Source organism: Cygnus atratus, chromosome 1 (assembly GCF_013377495.2).
Source record: "Cygnus atratus isolate AKBS03 ecotype Queensland, Australia chromosome 1, CAtr_DNAZoo_HiC_assembly, whole genome shotgun sequence".
NCBI lineage: Eukaryota > Metazoa > Chordata > Aves > Anseriformes > Anatidae > Cygnus > Cygnus atratus.
In genome coordinates this window covers 54,665,729-54,682,835 of record NC_066362.1, presented here as the reverse complement: position 1 = coordinate 54,682,835, position 17,107 = coordinate 54,665,729, and the positions used below count along the sequence as shown (strand labels likewise).

At 62.2% G+C, this 17,107-nt stretch overlaps 2 protein-coding genes and 1 long non-coding RNA gene across 7 annotated transcripts; 1 reads left to right on the top strand and 2 right to left on the bottom strand.

Annotated features, from left to right (window-relative positions):
* Positions 1-555: 555 nt before the first annotated feature.
* SUN2 (Sad1 and UNC84 domain containing 2) lies at positions 556-8,984 on the bottom strand. Of its 5 annotated transcripts, none has more exons than XM_035551844.1 (18): positions 8,859-8,984; positions 8,346-8,487; positions 7,827-8,002; positions 7,568-7,702; positions 7,343-7,438; positions 6,800-6,893; positions 6,610-6,683; positions 6,264-6,400; positions 5,862-6,089; positions 5,703-5,780; positions 5,564-5,607; positions 5,219-5,384; positions 4,898-5,125; positions 4,210-4,294; positions 4,006-4,121; positions 3,528-3,695; positions 3,275-3,367; positions 556-2,769 (listed from the first exon to the last, which is right to left on the bottom strand). In XM_035551844.1, the coding sequence occupies exons 2-18, from the start codon at positions 8,465-8,467 to the stop codon at positions 2,656-2,658; spliced, it is 2,154 nt and encodes a 717-aa protein (XP_035407737.1). In that variant the 5' UTR covers positions 8,468-8,487; positions 8,859-8,984; the 3' UTR covers positions 556-2,655. The 5 variants fall into 5 exon arrangements, with proteins under 5 accessions (XP_035407737.1, XP_035407738.1, XP_035407739.1 ...); XM_035551845.1 differs by having other exon boundaries at positions 7,827-7,999; positions 8,859-8,983; XM_035551846.1 differs by having other exon boundaries at positions 5,862-6,050; positions 8,859-8,981.
* A 1,195-nt stretch (positions 8,985-10,179) lies between these two features.
* LOC118250519 (extracellular serine/threonine protein kinase FAM20C-like) lies at positions 10,180-15,168 on the bottom strand. Its single transcript, XM_035551743.1, has 10 exons — positions 14,356-15,168; positions 13,018-13,193; positions 12,860-12,938; positions 12,443-12,535; positions 12,056-12,171; positions 11,668-11,848; positions 11,402-11,511; positions 10,773-10,854; positions 10,559-10,618; positions 10,180-10,478 (listed from the first exon to the last, which is right to left on the bottom strand). The coding sequence occupies exons 1-10, from the start codon at positions 14,826-14,828 to the stop codon at positions 10,244-10,246; spliced, it is 1,605 nt and encodes a 534-aa protein (XP_035407636.1). The 5' UTR covers positions 14,829-15,168; the 3' UTR covers positions 10,180-10,243.
* LOC118250520 (uncharacterized) lies at positions 13,860-14,472 on the top strand. The gene is made up of 2 exons (XR_004779473.1): positions 13,860-13,970; positions 14,382-14,472. It is a non-coding gene; the product is annotated as an uncharacterized LOC118250520 (long non-coding RNA).
* Positions 15,169-17,107: the final 1,939 nt, after the last annotated feature.

The window sequence follows — 17,107 nt, the reverse complement described above, 5'->3', positions numbered from 1 at the left end:
AGAACTCACCTGTTCCTGTAAGTACAGTAGGACTCGCCAGGGCTTGGCGTTGGCCTTTTCCTGCTTTCTCGGTTGATCTCAGGTTCCCGAAGGCTTCTGCCCTGCACGGCCCTTTTGGCACACAGGTAAGTGTGGGTGGGAGCCACAGCCCCGCTCCTGCTGCGGCAGGCACTGGGGGCAGCGGAGATGCTGCTGGAGCTGTGCTCTGCCCTCTGCCTGTCTTTATCCCCAGCCCGAGGCCCGACACCCCGTCCCTTTCCCCATTTATTGCCCGAGGCAGTTTTAGGCCCTGAGGTGGCCTTGGTGTGAGCCTGCCTCTGGCCCCTCCTGCAATGCAGCTGCAGGTAAGCACAACAACCACCCAGCTCAGCAATTCCTGCCCCCGCGGTGCTGAGCAGACTCTGCCCTCGTGCCAGAGCCTCCCCCCCAAGCACAAAGCAGCTCTGCTTCGTGGCACGGAGAGCCAAGGCGGGCACGGCGACAGCTGTAGCACAGCCAAGGTCTGCCTCATTCCCCCCAGCACGTTCACCTGCAAAACAACCCAACAACTCTCGGTAGTTTTGATATAATTTATTTGTCTCGGTCTTTTTTTTTCTTTGCATAGGCATAAATTACAATCTGGATTAAAAAATAACATGAACAAAACAGTGCAGCATTTGCAACAGGCTACAGCATCAAGTACAGATTCATCTCCTGCCTGTAACCAGCCAGCTATGCAGGGCTGATTTGTAACAGTGGTGGAGGGCAAGCCCGGAACGAGGGAGGATAAAGGAGGAAAAACGGAGTGGACATGGAGTAAATAGGGGAAGTCTGCTCTGCCAGCTGCTTCTTGTTTCTCCTGCCTCACCTGGTGCATCAGCAGGAGGGTTAAATAAACCCTGGGCAGGAGATGCACTGTGCTGGAGCAGCACCTTTACGTGCCCTCTTTTCCCCTTGCAGCTCAGGAAAGCGTTGCACCTCCCACCTGCACGCCCCTTTTACAAAGCATCGTCTCGGGCAAACACCCTGCGTGCCCTCGTGGTCCAAGGGAAAAAGCTGCAGGCACGGGAGCCAGAAGGGACGTAAGGAAAGGCTTTCCAGCCCAGTGCCTGTGGCGTTTCCTCCAACAGATGGATAACCGTAAGCGAAGGGAAGAGCTTTCCCTTCCCCTCTCTGTTTCTCACCAGAATAAACACAGGAACCTCTCTGCCAGGCCTGGGACAGGTCTGGGCACTCCCAGCAGCGTGGCTGTGTGTGCAGGGCGCTCGCAGGAGCCGTGACTCCGAGGCGAGCAGGCAGCTGCAGACGAGCTTAAAATAACTCAGGCCACGGATGCCAAAAGCTGAGGCTCCGTGCTCGATATAGGAGAGGATTTGGCCGCGGGGCTGTTTTCCCCTGGCAGGGGGGGCCTCCCAGCTCTCCGTGGGGTGATTTTAACCGGATCGCCCTCATCCCCTGGGGCCAGCACGGCCCCGTGCCCTCCTCTACACCCCGTGCCCTGCAGCTCTCCAAGCAGAAAGACCAGAACTGACTCTCAGTGCCCCCCCCAGTGCCTGGGAGGATGACGCCAGCATCCTACAGGGCTGAAACACTACACACGAGCCCTTCAGCTTTTTTTTTTTTTTTTTTTTTTTTAAACTAAATGCAAGACAAACATTGAGGTTAGAAACACTACCCAGAAACATGAGCTGAGTTAGAAACCAGGCGTGCTGCGGGCTGGTGGGGTTGCCTTGCGTCCCCTGTCTCCCACAAAGCAGCTAGGGACAGAGAAAACTGCGGGGCAGCAGGTCCCAGCAATAGCTGCCTATACACACGTGCACCGGAGGACGGCCTCCGGAGCCAGGAGTGCTGCTGGCACCCCGTGGAGGTCCCTGTCCCAGCGGTCCAGCCTTGCTCAGCTTCTTTTAGCTTATGCCACGTGCGTGCGTGTCCTCGTGCTAAGCAAAGCCCTAGCCCCACTGCGCGTGGAAGCCGCTCGCCCGAGCGGCCCCACGTCACAGACCGGCCTCCGCTTACGCAGGAATTGCGTGGAAAAAGCTTTTTCCTTTGTTATTACAAAAAAAAAGAAATCCCCAACACCCTAACCAGAAAATAGCCCCCCCAACCCCTTTAAAAAAAAAAAAAGGAACAAACCCATGGGGGAAGCAGTTTTCAAAGAGCATCCTCAAGGTTAACAACCGGGAGCATCGCCGAGACCCGGCGGCACAGGGCTGGCTTTGCAACCCAACCTGCTGCGTTTCTCCCCTCCTGCTGCCCCCTGCCTCTACTTTTATATTAATACTTTGTTAATACTGTTAATGATTCCCCTCCGCCAGCCCAGTATCGAAGGTTTTGAGGTCTTTAAGAGCTCGAGAAGCACAGAGGGGAGGCACTGCATCGCTCCCCAGCCCGTGCGAAGCCCGCCGCAGAACTGCCCCCAGCCGCGGGAAGGGTGCGTGTGCCACCAGAAAGGGGGGAGCCGCCCGGCCCCGGCAGAAAAAACGAGCTTCAAGAAGTCAAAAGTGTCCGAAATGCACCGAAAGCGACCCCGCGTGGGGTGCTCTCGCCTCACCCCCTTTGCAGGCAAAAAGTCCTCTCCTCCGCAAGCAGCAGCGCAGGCAAGGCGAGGGGGGGGGGGGAAACTCCTCCGGCACCCCGGCACGTCTCCGTCCGAGCCCCCGCCGGCAGCCGGGGGGGTCAGTGCGCCGGCTCCCCGTGCACGCGGAAGCGGTAGATGCAAGTGTACTCGGGGTGGCCCCAGTTGCTCAGCACCCGCAGCTCCACCAGCTGGAAGGCGCCCACGTCGTCACCCTTGGGGACAGAGGAGATGGGTCACAGCACCACGGTGGTTGAGATGGGATGGGACATGGAGGCCGCCAAGCCCTGCTCCTGCAGGGCCACCCAGGCTGCCCAGGTGGCTTTTGGAGGTCTCCAAGCAGGGAGAGTCCCCAGCCTCTCCAGGCAGCCCTGTCCTCTCTGCAACCTCCCCTCAGGGATCTGCACACAGGGCTGGGATCCCCCTGAGCCTCCTCCTCTCTCCTCACAGGAGAGGTGTGTTGGTGGGGAGGTGCCACAATAGGAAAGAAAACCCCACCTGAGCATCTCCCGAATTTGGGAGCTACAAGGGAGCGGGAAGGGCAGCAAGAGGCAGCTCCCAATGAAAGAAAGGCTCAAGGTGGCCACCTCCCCGTGCCCCATTTCACAGGCTGAGGGCTCTGAGGACAGGGGGAACCACACAACCCACCCCACATCCTCACCACCACCACCCCATTTCCCTCCTGCGGTTCTTTGCTCCGACAGCAGCGCCGCGCCTCACCTCCAAGAGGAACGTTTGGATGGGATTGCCATCCTGGTCGTAGGTGAAGCGCCCCAGGAGAAGGCCCTCCTCCTCTCGCTCCTCTTTCAAGCCCTACGGGGAGCAGGGAGGCAGAAAGGGAGAGCTGGGGGTGGGCAGCGTGGCCAGGGTGGGAGAAGGAGACGGAGGCATGAGGCTCCCCAGCCTCCCGTCCTCCACCACAGCGTCCTCCACCGCGGCATCCTCCCCAGCCTCCCCCCTGGGCTCTACTCACGTAGACGGTGAAGTCCTTGGGGGCGCTGGGGATGGTCCCCTGGGGCGAGAGGGCTCTGGGGACGTGCTCCAGCGTGACGGCCGTGGGGCGGATGAGGCTGGAGAGGCGGATGACGGCGAAGCCCTGGGAGCCGCGAAACGCCCAGCAGTTCCCAGGGTTGACGTCTGGCTACGCGCGCGGGAAGGGGAACAGCAGCCCTTAGGTATCAGCAGCAACCTTACCCCCTTATCACTGTTTTCTTCCTCCCACCTCCACCAGCCCAACCGCTTGCCTTTTCACACCCAGCACCCACCTTCCAGTATAAGCGTCACTGCGGCTGCATGGGGCAGTGAGTGCTACAGGAAGGCTGCGGCATCGCTCGCTGCCACCCCAGCAGGCTCAAGCAACTGCAGGAAGCCTGACTGCAAACTGCCCCCATGCAAAACCCTGCTGAAACCCCTCAAGGGCACCCATCTCGCCCCGCTCCCCGGGTGCCCACCTGCAGGATGACGCGCGGGGACTGCGAGTGGTACCACAGGGGGATCCCGAACAAGCTCAGCAGCGCCGTCCTTGTCTCGTAGGTTTCGGAACAGCGCGTGTTGATGACGCTGGCCCCTGGCATGGCGATGGGAGGACAGGGGTAAGCTGAGCACCAGCACCCCACGGAACAGCCCCCCCCCACAGCCCGTCCCCCGCCACCTACCCGCTGACTCCAAGGCATAGTCGACCATCCCCACGCGGTCCTCGCTGTAGCGCTTCAGTGCCTGGTCTACGATGAGGTGCACTTGCTGCAAAAGGGGGTGAACAGAGGGGTGAAGTCAGGGCGAGGGGGTCCTGCCCCCTCCCCGGGGCCTCCAGTCCACGGGGCCAGAGCCCTTCCCACGGAGCAGGCGGGCGATGAATCAGCGCGGCAAAAACGAGAGGACATGCACTTGGCTGCAAAGCCTCATTAGAGGTTGCTAAAAATACCCCCGCTGAAAAGCACTGTGCAAGGGAAGGGGCAGCGCCCGGGCTCGCCCTTCCTGATGCCCATGGATGCGAGGGCCCTGGCCAAGGAGGGGGACAGGGACCAGGCCCAAGCACGGCCCCACCAAACCTGAGGTCCTAGCAAGGCACCAGGCATCCTTTGGGAGCCGAACCCGTGTACACGAAGCCCGTGCAGGCTGCGGGCCCTGCCAGTCCCGCTCGATCCCACCCTCGGCAGGGATCTGCCAACGAATCTTTCCAAAGCAAACAGCCTCATTTTTTCCTGTGGTGTCATTCCGCCGAAATACTTTGCCCCAAGTGACTCAGCACCGCTGCTAGGGACGGGGTAACCGAGGCAGCCCAGGCCCTTTGTGAGCACTGTGGGGTCCCCAACCCATGACTGTCACCATGTCCCTGGGGCTCACCTCCTCCGTCACCCCCCCGGCACCCCCTGGCTGCAGGGCCACGCCGATGCCGGCCGAGGCCTCCCGCGCCGACAGCCTGCGCTCCTCCTGCACTTTGGCCAGGATCTTGCGCTCCAGGGCCTGGAGCTCTGCGTGCAAGTCCTCCCGCTGGAGGACGAGGGCGGCCGCGCCGTCCTGGTGGGGCTGCGACAGGAACCGGCCGATCCACGTCGGCATCTGGGCCTCCACCTGAAACCGTCGCAGCAGAGCTCAGCCCCTCACAGGGGCCGGGACCCTCGCCCCCGCCGAAAAGTGCTTGGGGGAGTGGGGTTCGGGACTCACGTCAGCCCGCAGCGCCTTGAGCTGCTCCAGCAGCCCCTCCACGTGCTTGCCCATCGCCTCCTGGTCTGACTTGAGCCCTGCCAGCTCCCTGCGCAGCCCCGCCACCTCCTGCTCCAGCTCGCCCATGGCCTGCTGGAAGCCACCTCGCAGGTCCTCCCGCACCGAGCTGCACCGCAAACAAGAGAAACACAACAAAATGTCTGCACCGAGGCACCTCCGTGCCGCTTACCCCCATGTTCACCCTCATTTCCCTTGAGGCTGTGCCCCCACCCCAAGCAAAACAGGCCCGGATCCCCCCGGAGCACCTCAGCAGGGGTTTCTCCCTGTGCTGCCATGCGCCATTACCTCTGCCACCCCGAATTCAGCTCGAGCAAGCGGGCCTCCATCTCCTGCCAGCACAAGGAGGAACAAAAATCCGCATGAGATCTGCAGCGGCGGCGGCAGCGAGCTCACCCCACGTACCACCGGGCGTGCGTCCCCTTACCTGTGAGGCGCGCGCCATCTTCTCCAGGCGCCCGTCCATATCCCTCTGCACCTGGGCTCGCAGGGCGTCCAGCTCCCCCTGCGGGGCGAGGACAAGGAGGGGACATCAGAGCCTGTCCCCTCGCACCCCCACACCTCGGGCACCCCTCACTTTCCTCACCTGAAGGTGTCCGGCCATGTCACCTCGGAGCTGCTCCTTCATCCCCGCCTCGCGGCGGCTCAGCAGCCCCTCCAGCAGCCCCAGGATGTCCCCCGGGGGTGGCTCGCTCCCCATTGCTGCCGCCGCTCCTCGTCGCAGCTCCCACCGCGACACCTCGGCCTCCAGCGCCTCAAAACGCTTCTCCAGGGCCTGGAAGCGAGCCAGGAGCCGCTGCTCCCCCCGCAGCCCCTGCGGCGGGGAAGGCAAGGCGCCATGCAGCCCCCCCATGCAGCGTCCTGTTCACCTGCTGCTCCCCAGGAGAGCTGGGAAGCTCCCTGGGGAGCTTTGGGGACTGTTCCCCCCATCGTGGACCCTCCGCCTGCCTCGCCCCCCAGTGTGACTCCTTTGGGTGCCGCAGTTTACCTGGTCCAGGGCGGTCACGTCTCGTTCCCCAGGCACGTCGGAGGAGGATGAGGAGGAGGAAAGCCGTCCAGCCCCCCACCACGGGAACACGGGGAGGCTGTGCGTTGACAGGCCGTACGGGTAGAAGTACCAAGCTCCTGGGGACGCGGGATTACAAGATGATTAAACAGGGGGATGGCAATGGGGACAGAGTGGACATGCCACAACACTGAGTCGGCTACCGTCCCATCCCCGTCACCCCCAAACCAAGGTCCAGGAGGAGCACGATGTCTCTCCAGCCCCACACCACCACAGCACGGCCCCAGACCTCAGGGCAGGGGACGAGGGGACCGTGGGGCCTACTCACCATAGGCGGCGGCAGCGAGGAGCACGAGCAGCAGCAGCAGCAGCAGCAGGGACTTCTTCAGCCGCGGGTAGCGCCTGAAGGAAGAGGGCTGTGGATGCATCCCACAGCAGTGGGATGGGGCCCCGTGGGGCACCCGCTCGCAGGGGGCTGCGGTCTCCCCACGCTCCCCCCACCCCAGGGTCCTGCTCACCTCGACAAGGGGACACGTGCCAGCTGGGGAGCCCGGCCAGCCAGGCGGTGCCAGGCGGCGCCCACGCAGGAGAAAAGCCACCCCACGAACCGGACTGGGGAGGGAGGAACGGGGCTCAGAGAGGATCCCAGCAGGGCTGTCCCCTCTGGCCCCAAGGCTGCTCTTCAGAGGAAGACACCCTGTGTATGGGCTAAACGGTGCTCCGGCAGCAGGGCCACCCCTTCCCTCCACATCTCGAGCTTGTGAGAAGTGTAAAACGCCAACCACTGCATGCATTTAGGGTCAACAACATGCGAGTGCAGCATCCCTCCAACATCTCACCCACACCACTGCCCAGTTCTGCTAACAGCCCTCGTGCCGCCACCACCACTCCTCCTGCACCTCCCCAAACCCCACTGCTGACATTGTCCCTTCTGCGACTTGTGTTTATTTTTATTAGCGACACCTAAAGGGAGAACAAGCCTCCACGTGGGGAGGGGAGATGCCAGCAGGGAAGAAAGCTGCCTCCAGAAACACCCCCCCCTGCACCCGGACCCCACTCACCCGGCGAGGTGAGGACCTGCCAGAGGAAGGAGCCGACCCTGGAGGCCGCGGACCTCAGCCCCGAGCCGGAGCTGCTCTGGCCAGAGTAGAAGTGACCTGGAGAGGCAGCGAGACATCAGGTTGCACCCTCACCCCTACCTTTCACCATGGGCGAAGGCTTTGCATGGGGGTCAGGGTGCAGGAAGGGGCTGGCCACAACCTGGGGGCCCGCCACTGCGTCCCTACCAGCGTAATCGTCCTCCGAGGAGTACCCAGACGAGGAGGCGTAGGTGTCGTATGTCTTGCTCTCCAGCAGCCCGTTGATCTTACTGGACTCCGTGTCCCCTGTGCCTCTTCTCCTCCTTGTGGAGAACTCCCCACCTGCGTCCCCCCCGCAAAAAAAAACAACCCCACAGAGTCCCCTCAGAAACCAGCCACCCCAAAAACAGCTTCGGGCACCCCAACACCACGGGGAGCCCCGGCTGCTACGGGAGGACGGGCTCACCCCAGTAAATGCTTCTGTCCAGGGGATCGTCCAGCCCGGAGGTGCCCAGGGCAGACAGCCCCCGGCTGCCCCCCAGGTAGGACTCGCTCATCATGGACTCGCTGTAGTAGGAGGTCTGGGTGCTCGGGGCGGGGGACAGCCGCTTCGTGCTGCTCGATTTCCTGCGGACCGTCCTGCTGGGGGGCGAGAACCGGCTCGTCGGCACCATACCGTGGTGGATACATGGCGGGGGGGAGAGGCCAGCCCCGGTGCCCACATCCCTGCCCGCCCCAGCTCTGGGACGGCGCAACCACTGCTTGCGAAACCCGCTGCCCTCAGCCCCTAGGTGGGGAGCCCCCGGCCCCGCTTCCGCTCGCACCGCTGCGGTTTTCCGGCGCGGCGCGCTTGCAGCGCGCTTCCCTCCCGCCATCGAGCCGGAGGCTGCTGGGAGCGGGCGTGCAGTGCGCAGGAGAGCCCGAGCACCCCCCTGTCCGTCCGTCTGTCAGTCCGTCCGCCCCCCCCCCCCCATACCCCCCATACCTGCCGGTGCTCTCCTTGAAGGGCGTCTGGTGGCCCCCCAGCAGGGAGCTGCTGCTGCTGGCGGCATCCTCGTCCCCGGGGTAGTAGCGCGAGGTGACGAGGCGCTGGCTGCGGCGCGACATGGCGGGGGGACGCGGCTCACCTGGGGGGGGCACGCAGAGGGGCAGGGGTCAGCCTGGGCGTGCGGGGGGGCACCCGCAATGAGGGGACAGCCACATTTAGGGGACGCCCACAATGACGGGACGCCCACATTTAGGGGACACCCCATGCAAGTGGGGGGCAGCAGGGAGGTCGCGGGGTGCCCAAGGGGCAGCAGGGATGGGCCCAACCCTTGGGGTGGGGGCTCCTCGCCCCCTCCCCTCCCACCTCCCCACCCAAAAGGGCACCCCCTCACGCTACCCCCATTGCCACAACACCCCCTAACCACCCCCCTCCACCCCAACCCCACCCCAACAAGCCAGCCCCCCTCCACCTCCCCGCTCCCCAAAACACCCCCCCGGGCCCCAAACCCACCGGGTGCCAGGGGCGCAGCCCAGAAGCAGCAGCAGCCAAGCGGACCCCCCCCCGGCCCTGCTGCCAGCTCCTCGCCGCTCCCTTTTGTTTTGCAGCCGCTGCCCCCCCCCCGCTCCTCCTCCCCCGCTCCCCGCCCCGCCGCCCCGCCCCGTGCACGGCGCGCGCGCGCCCGCGGCCCCCCCCAAAAAAAACCAACCGGGGGGGGGTGGGGTGGGGAGCGAAACCCGGCCCCAAAAGTCCCACGGGCCCGTTGTGTAACGAGCGCAGCAACCCTTTGTCTCTTTTTTTTTTTTTAATATATTTTTCCCTCTTTTTTTCTTTTTTTTTAAATTTTTTTGAAATTATTTTTCTTTTTCCTCTTTTTTCTTTTTTTCTTTTTCTTTTTTTTAATTTTTTTAAAATTATTTTTTTTTCCTCTTTTTTCTTTTTTTCTTTTTCTTTTTTTTCTTTTTTTTTTTTTTCTTTTCCTCCTTCCACCCCATTTTTCCCTCCAGCCTAAATCCCACGCCATTTCCCAGCCTCCCCCCATTTCCCCCCCCCCCCCCCCCGCCCCGTGACTCTTCCAGCATGGCCATAGGTCCCCCCCCCGGTACCCCGTGTCCTCGGGGACCCCTCGCCACCCCCTGCCCGGTGCCCCTGGGGATGGCTCCCCGCCACCACGAACGCCCCCATCCCACGGCACCTGCCCCCAGCTGACGCAAATATACCCGGATTAACCCCCCGGCGAGGCTTAGGGGATAAGCTGGGTGCCGGGCGCTAAATACGGTGCCGGGCCCCCGGGGTGAAGCTGTCCCCCGCCGGAGCCACCTCTGCGGGCGACGCTGGGACCGCCGCGGGGATTTTTGGGTGGGTGTGGGAAATCCGGGGGCAGAGCGGCGCGAGTTGGGTAAGTTGAGGCAAGCGGGAGCATGCGGGCAGCTCAGGGATGGCTGGGACATGGGGAGCAGTGGCGAGCTCGTGCCTCAGTTTCCCCACGCCAGCACGCAGGGACCCTGCCGGGGGAGGCCAGCGCCGTGCCACAGAGCTCGCAGACGGCCCCAGTTAAACACCGAGCTCTGGAGGAGCTTGCCGCAGGCTGGGGAAAGGCTGGAAAAATCCCTGCTCTTCCTAAAAGGGTTTGGAGGGCCCGTACGACGCGTCCCGGCACGCAGAGGTAGTCCAGGACTGGAAAAACAGCCCCGGTGGCCAGGATCCCAAATATGTTTTCTTCACTAGGCCAACCTTTTTATTTAAATAATCCACCCGTCCCGACAATCCCCGCAGCCCGCTGGCCCACCACATCACCCCAAATGCCCCATCCACACCGTGGGGTACGGGGCTGCCAAAACCCGACGCCACACACCCTGTGCCTGCAGTGTGACAAACCCCGTCCGTCCGACCCCATATCACACCCACGGCCCCACATCGTCCACCACCACCTCCCCGGGCCGAGCCGCCCGGGCCAGGCAGCGTCCCACGGCCGCCAGCACCTTGCCCAGGCGCCGGTCCAGCGCCCGCAGGTGGGGCTCGGCCAGGATAGGTGCCAGGGGGTCGTCGGCCAGCGCCTCCCGCAGCAGCTCGCTCAGGCGGTAGGGGTCGGTGGCCAGCAGCTGCAGCCGCAGGTAGGTCGACTTCTTGATGCTGCCGAAGCGGAGGAAAGAGGGCTCGGTGTCGGGAAGGGGGGGGTTTCCCCCGAAGGAAATGCGGTGTGGGCGCCTTACCTGCAGCACTGCTGGAGCGGGGCCAGGATGGACATCTCGTCGTGCGAGTGCGTGCCGAAGCTGGGGGAGAAACCCATGAGATGGCATCGGGGCACGCACAGCGTCACCCCAATAGTGGCTGACATTTTGGGCCACGGCCACGGAGACCCCCCCAGCATCTTTCCACCCCAGCTGTGTCCCCTTTGGGGTGGCTGGGCCCCGTCTCCGTCTTTACCCGCGGCCGTTGTCCAGGTGAAGCAGGAAGGTGTCGTTCCCGAATTTCTCGAAGGTCTCGTAGTGGTGCCGGTCCATGTTGCCTGGAGCAGGGAGGGGAAGGGGTAAGGAGAGGGTGACAGCAGCAGGGATTCAGGCGGTGTCCTCAGGGACGGGAGCAGGGAAAGGCTGGATGCCAGGATGGGCCGAGCAGCCTCACCCACATACACAACGTGCCTCTGGTTCTCTGGTCCCAAATCTGGGATATGGGAACAGGGAGGCAGAGCACCCTCGTTGTGCTAAGCCCACTCCCCAGTCTGACCATTGCCTTCCCATCAGCTACTGGAAAATTGAGGGGAAAACTGAGAGGATGCAGCTTGCATGGGGCAGTGCCCACACAGATGGAAATAAGCAGGCCGTGACGGTGGGTTTTTCCCTCGTGCCTCCGCGGGGAGGTTTGTGACCTGTCTCCCCACACGTCTGATTGACACGGTCCAGCAACCACCACCCACCAAGGAGAGGACAAATGAGGCCACCGCACATGTCCGCTGTTTCCCTGATGTGGCAGTGACCACCCTACAGCTCACGGCTCAGCTGCTTCAAGGGGAGGAGAAAGGGTGCGGGGAGAAATCCGCGTGGCACACGGCTCACCCATGAGGAAGTCGAGCACTGTCATGTCGATGAGGTCGAGCAGGCGATGGCCCCTGTCATAGGGCGGCGTCTGGCGCACCTGGGCGCAGTAGTTGGGGTTCAGCTCCCACCTGCGGGCAGAGGACGGGTGACGGGACCGTGACAGCGACCGCAGGGCAACCCGGGCAGCCCCCTCCCATCCCACAGCCCCCCACGCCTCACTGATCCCCCATGCATCCTCCACCCATGCGTGTCCCCTCGCCCCCCGTGTCCCCATCCCGGCTCACTCAGCCTTCTTGCTCTTGTGGTAGGAGCGGCGCCAGGGGCTGCGCCAGGAGCGGCGCTTGGCCAGGGCTTTGTCGGGCAGCAGGGCGGCCATGGAGCCCTCCAGCTGGTCGGGCTTGCCGCACAGCGCGTGCTCGGTGGAGCAGTAGTAGGAGCACTCCCCGTAGAAGCAGACGTTGCCCGCTGGCGTGGGGGACAAAGCAAAGGGTGATAGAGAGCGGACCGGACACGGACCAGACGTGCACAAAGCAGTGGTGAGGTGACCCTGCTCCTTGAGGACAGCCCCATGGCAGGGGACGTGGTGGCAGCTGGAGCAGTCCCCAAATGGGTGGTCTCCAGAACAGGAGCAGGCAGCCATGGGAGAGAGGATGGGCAGAGGCGAGAGCTCACCCGGGGAGATGAAGAAAGTCTTGGCCAGTTTCTTGTCAGTTGTGATGTCCCGGATCTCCTTCGTTATGTTCACCAAGCGGCCAGAAACCGGAGGGATTCGCCGGAAATCCAGGATCCTAAAATGCAGAACGCGGCACAATTTCTTGTCGACTGAGCCTATTTTCTCACGCCAAGTTACTAAAAGCACCACAAGGTGCAGGCATCCTTCACCACACACAATACGGGGTGAAGAGGTGGCTCAAGGAGCCATTCCTCAGCTGCATCCACAGCTGGATGCCAAGCGTGCTTGGAGGCTGCAGACCCCCAAAGGAACCTTTTGGCCAGGTTTCCCACCCCAAGCCCCAGGCAGCCACCACTTTTTGGGCACGGAGCAGCACGAAGACCCACCTGTCCAGGTGAAAGGCTGCGATCTCCGCGTTGTGCCGCTCAAAGTCCGAGAAGTAGAAGAAGTCAACGGGGGTCTCCTGATCCCGGCTCTGCCTGCGAGGAGCGGGTAGAATGGGGATGATGGCCAAGGATGGGGTCACCTCCTACTTGGCCCCATTGCACTGTGTCCCCAGTGCCACTGCAGACGCAGCCAGGAACAGCTTCTTCTTCCAGGTGTGCCCCGCTGGGTGCTGTGGCCCCAAATCCCACCGGCACACAGGCTGGAAAATGGTCCTCATGGACCTTCTTCTTCTCCTTCCCACCACTGGAGGTCACTACCCCATCACGAGCTGCACCCAGCCTGCTGCCGGCCGCGCCGGGGAAGGCGAGGAGAAGGGGGCCACCCGGTTTTGGGGCCTGAAGCAAGGTTCTACTCACTTCATGGGCTTGAAGAGGGCCTGCCCGTAATTCGGGAAGGTCATGATGAGCTTCAGCTGGGTCCCACCGGACTTCTGCACTGGAAGGGGGCACATGAGGGTGAGGGGGGACGGTGGGCATGGGGTGGAGGGACAGGGGCGCGGGCAGGGGTAGGGTACCCGAGCTGACGATCCTCATGGTGGCCAGGTCGTGGAGGAGGGTGGGCATCAGGGGGTCCCGGCGGGGGTACAGCTCGTAGCGGTTGATGCCGACGTGGAATTTGAGCCAGGCGGGGTAGGTGTCGTAGGCCGTCTTCCCTGTCGGGAGGATCGTCTCGGCTTTACTGCTGCTGACCCTGCAGCCCGACAGCCACCACCACCCCAACAACAACGACAGCGTTTAGTTGGGACGGGGCATGCAGCCCCAGCACCTTCCCTGGGGAGACCCAGCACAAGCCCTGGGTGGTGGTGAAAGCCCCCGCGCAGGTCCCACCAGGGGTTGGTGGCCGGGGAGACCTGCCAGCACGGCTGGAGGTGGCTCTGTGGCTTCCCTTGAACTCCCCATGGAAAGGCCCCAGGCTCATCCCGCTCCTCCCAGCCGTGCCTTAATTTCCAGCTGGTCTTGTTGCATTTCCCTGAGGGGTTAAGCTCCCAGGAGCTAATGGGGTGTCCGCCCCCCGTGCCAGTGCCTTGCTGCAAAGAGACAGCCCAGGACGTGACCCCAAATCCACGTCTCTCTGGGAAAATGCAGGCTGCGGCCCAGACGAGCCAAACCCATCTCCCACCATTAGTGGTGGACGAGGTGGTCCTCAGAGATGGAGCAAACGCCTGTTTGTGGACAACAGCGCTCAAACCAGCCCCTATTCTCTCTCATTTTCAGCAGCCACCGCGTTTGGAAGGTGTGCTTTCCGTAAGGAAGCTGCTACGTATTGCTGACGGTAACTCTTTTAATATCTTCCCACCTAATTAGGGGTTAGTGGCGCAGGGCCAAAAATAGGCACCCAGCAGCAGTGAGATCGCCGTACAGCGGAGCCTAAGGAGGTCAGCGAGCGCCCTGTGAAACACAGGACAGACGTGGTCTCGTGACGAAAGCTAACCTACATTTGGGGTTTTGCATTTCCAGAGTCAGACAGGTAAGAGAGGGGGATAAAACCAGTTAGAAATCTGGAGTGGGGAGTTCCTCGGGTACAGAGACAGGCCAAAGTCTTTCCGCTGGGGAGGGCAAGGAGATGAGGAGATGACCCAGAAGATACTATACATAATACTATGAATAATTCAGGCTTCTCCTTTGACTTTGCCATGTGCTACATGGGCAGGCAGGCTCCCCGCGGCTCCCCAGGGTAGCAGCCTGGAAACTCGGGGCTGAGACAGGAGCTGAGGCACAGGAGCAGCTCACTCAGCACTGGGGCTGTCCGGGGTGGGATGCTGATTCGCCAAGGAAATGACCTGTTTGGTCCCCACCTTTTGTCCCCTCAAACACTGCCAGGTATCCCCCCAAAAACCCAGCCCGCTCCTCACCATTCGTCGCTCCCGCTGCTTTGCAGGCTGAACTTCTCCATGGGGTTGACGACGAACAGCTTGTCTTTGTCTGTCACCGCCGGCATCGGGATGTTATAAAGGGGATGCTCAAACAGCGCGGCCAGCTTGGATCCCTTGGTCCGTGCCTGATTCGTGTCTCCGTGCTGGTGCTGGATCTCCGGATCCTTTGCTCGTGGCCCCGCTCCCTGCGGGTGGGAGCTTTTCTCCAAGGAGCCATTGCTGCCACTGAAGTCCTGGAGGATCCGCAGGCTCAGCTTTTTGGGGCCGGCCAGCAAGGGGCTGCCCGACATGGCGCCCGAGGCTTTTGGTGCTTTCCCATCACAGCTCCAGTGCCTGCGAGCCGTGGGGAGAGCTAAATCCATCGCCAGGTGCAGCAGGAGGGCCAAGAGCAGGAGGAGGAGGAGGACAATTTTAAATTTCCTTTGGACGAGCGTCTGCAGCCGGCGCCGCATCCTGCCGCGCCTGGGCACCCACGCAGGGTGAGCAGGGAGTCAGAGCATCCACGGCCCCGTCTCGCCTCCGAGCAGAAATTAGAGATCTAGAGTCCTGGGTCTAGAGCATCGCAGCAAAAAGCAGCCGGAGTCACGGGAAAACCCCGGTGGGGCGACACCGCCGGCGGGACAGGCTGAGGGCTAGGAGGCTGCAGCGGGGTTTATCGGCGCTGATAAGGGACGAGCTGCCAGTGCCAAGGTTAGCGTGAACGGGGCAAGTTCCAAATCGATAGCTGCAGGTGGCTCGGGGACAGAGATGACCACAGATAAATCACACACGGGAAAAAAAACAGGTCACCTGCACCATCCCACCCCTCTGGGCTTCTACGTGCCCAGCTAACCTTGTTTGTGCCCCTTTTTCACACACCTCTGACCCATCTCCATCCCATCTGCTAGGTTCCTACTATATTTATGTCCACGCGCGTAAATCAGTTTCGCTCCCACTGCTCAGGCTGGGCAACTTTACCCCCTCCCCATCTATCCAAGGATGTTTATTTGCAACCGCCTTTCAAAAAACCACTCCAGCTGGGCAAAATAAATAGGATTTGAGTAGCAGCATCGCTGAAAAATTGGGGTGGCGGTGTAAGGAAGGGCTTGGCAGGAGAGGTGCAAGGGCAGGGCTGCGCTGAGTGCCTCTGGAGCAGGCAGGGAGCCGGGCTGGAGCCCCCCTCCTGTGCCACAGCCCTGCGCTACCCTCTCGCTCGCGCTGCCCTCTCCGCACCGGCCCCGTCCGGCCCACGCGGGCATTGGGAACGCGGCGTCCCCGGCTCGCTGCGTCCCGCGGTGCGACAGTTGCTTGGAAACCGCCTCCGGCTGACACCGTCAGCCGCCCCAGATTCAGCCAGCCCCGCGTTTCCTTCCCCTCGCCGCCGCGCGATAACAGCATGGCCGAGGGGAGCTGGGGCGCGCAGGGGAGGAGAGCTGCTCCCCGCGGGGCTGGCGAGCTCCGAGGCGCGCAGAAGGAGCTGGGCGGAGGGGAGCAGATGGCTCGCTTGGGGAAGGGAACGCGGCGTCTTGCACCAGGAAGCTTTCTGGATCCGGTCTGGATGCGCGTTTTGGAAAGAAGGCGCCGAGGAGGGGCTGTGGCTGGAACACAGGATCGTTAGGTCATTGCTTACCACAAGAAAAAAAGAAAGCAAAAACATGTGCTAACCGCTCGCAGCAAAGAAGCTGGGCTCGGCTCTGGGAGCAGGGCCATGGGTTCTTTTATCCCAGAGCCAACCCTGGGAGAGCAAAGGGAGAGGGAGACCCCCCCCCCCGAGTCCTTCCAGTGCCCCAGCAGCAGCTCCAAACTGGGCTTGTAGGATGGCAGGGGGACAAAAACGTCCCTCCTATGTCCTAGAGCCAGCACGGAGAGCCCCCGGCCTTCTCTCCCCGCTATGGGTTGGGGGCGTCCTTCTGATCAGGAGTCCATCCCCATGCTAGGGGAGTCCACAAATCCCCCCCTCCTCCCCAGCCCTAATTTAGCCCCAAATCGGAAAGCAGAGGAAGGGGGAATAGGTGGGGCGCTCGCCACCCTTAGCACTTCAATGCCGGCATTAAATATTAACCAAAAGATTTTTCAGAGAGTCAAACACGAGCCTGCAGCAACGGGGAAGAGCTGGGGAGCTTCAAAGCCTGCCCTGACTGCCTGGCAGCCCGGCAGCGTACCGTGTTGCCATGACATCGTCGCGGAGAAGCGATTGAATTTGCACCTCTTCCCTCCACTTTTTTTTCCAGCTCCTTTACCCCTTCGCAGCGGGCTCGAGTCACCTGCGGGATGGAGGAGGAGCCGCACACCCAAGGACATCTCCTTTGCTGGCTCAGAGCGCAGACTCCCCGCAAGCCGACAACGACGTTGCCCGTCTCCCCTCGGCGGGGAGGGATGAAGTCACGAAGCACAGCCACACTGCGGCTTTCCGGGACGGCCGGATAGAATGGGTCGTTCTGGCTGGCGCTGATGCATCACCCCGAGTTTTTCATCCATTTTCCATCTGACTCAGCCTTGAGGCTTTTGAATGGCGGCAAGAAACGGTAGGGAGAGGAGAATACAATACCGAGATACCTGGTCCCAACCTCCCCGGCTTTCCGTTGAAGTTTTTTTTAAGGTCAAAACCTCCAGTGAGAGATTGCAGTTTTATAATCGAAAGCATATAGGCCCTGCAGGCTCCCAAGCATCAGCGGCAGAGGGAAAACATGGGACAACAAGGGGCTGCCTCCGATCCATGAACTTTACTCCCCTGTGAATTACAGGCATGCCG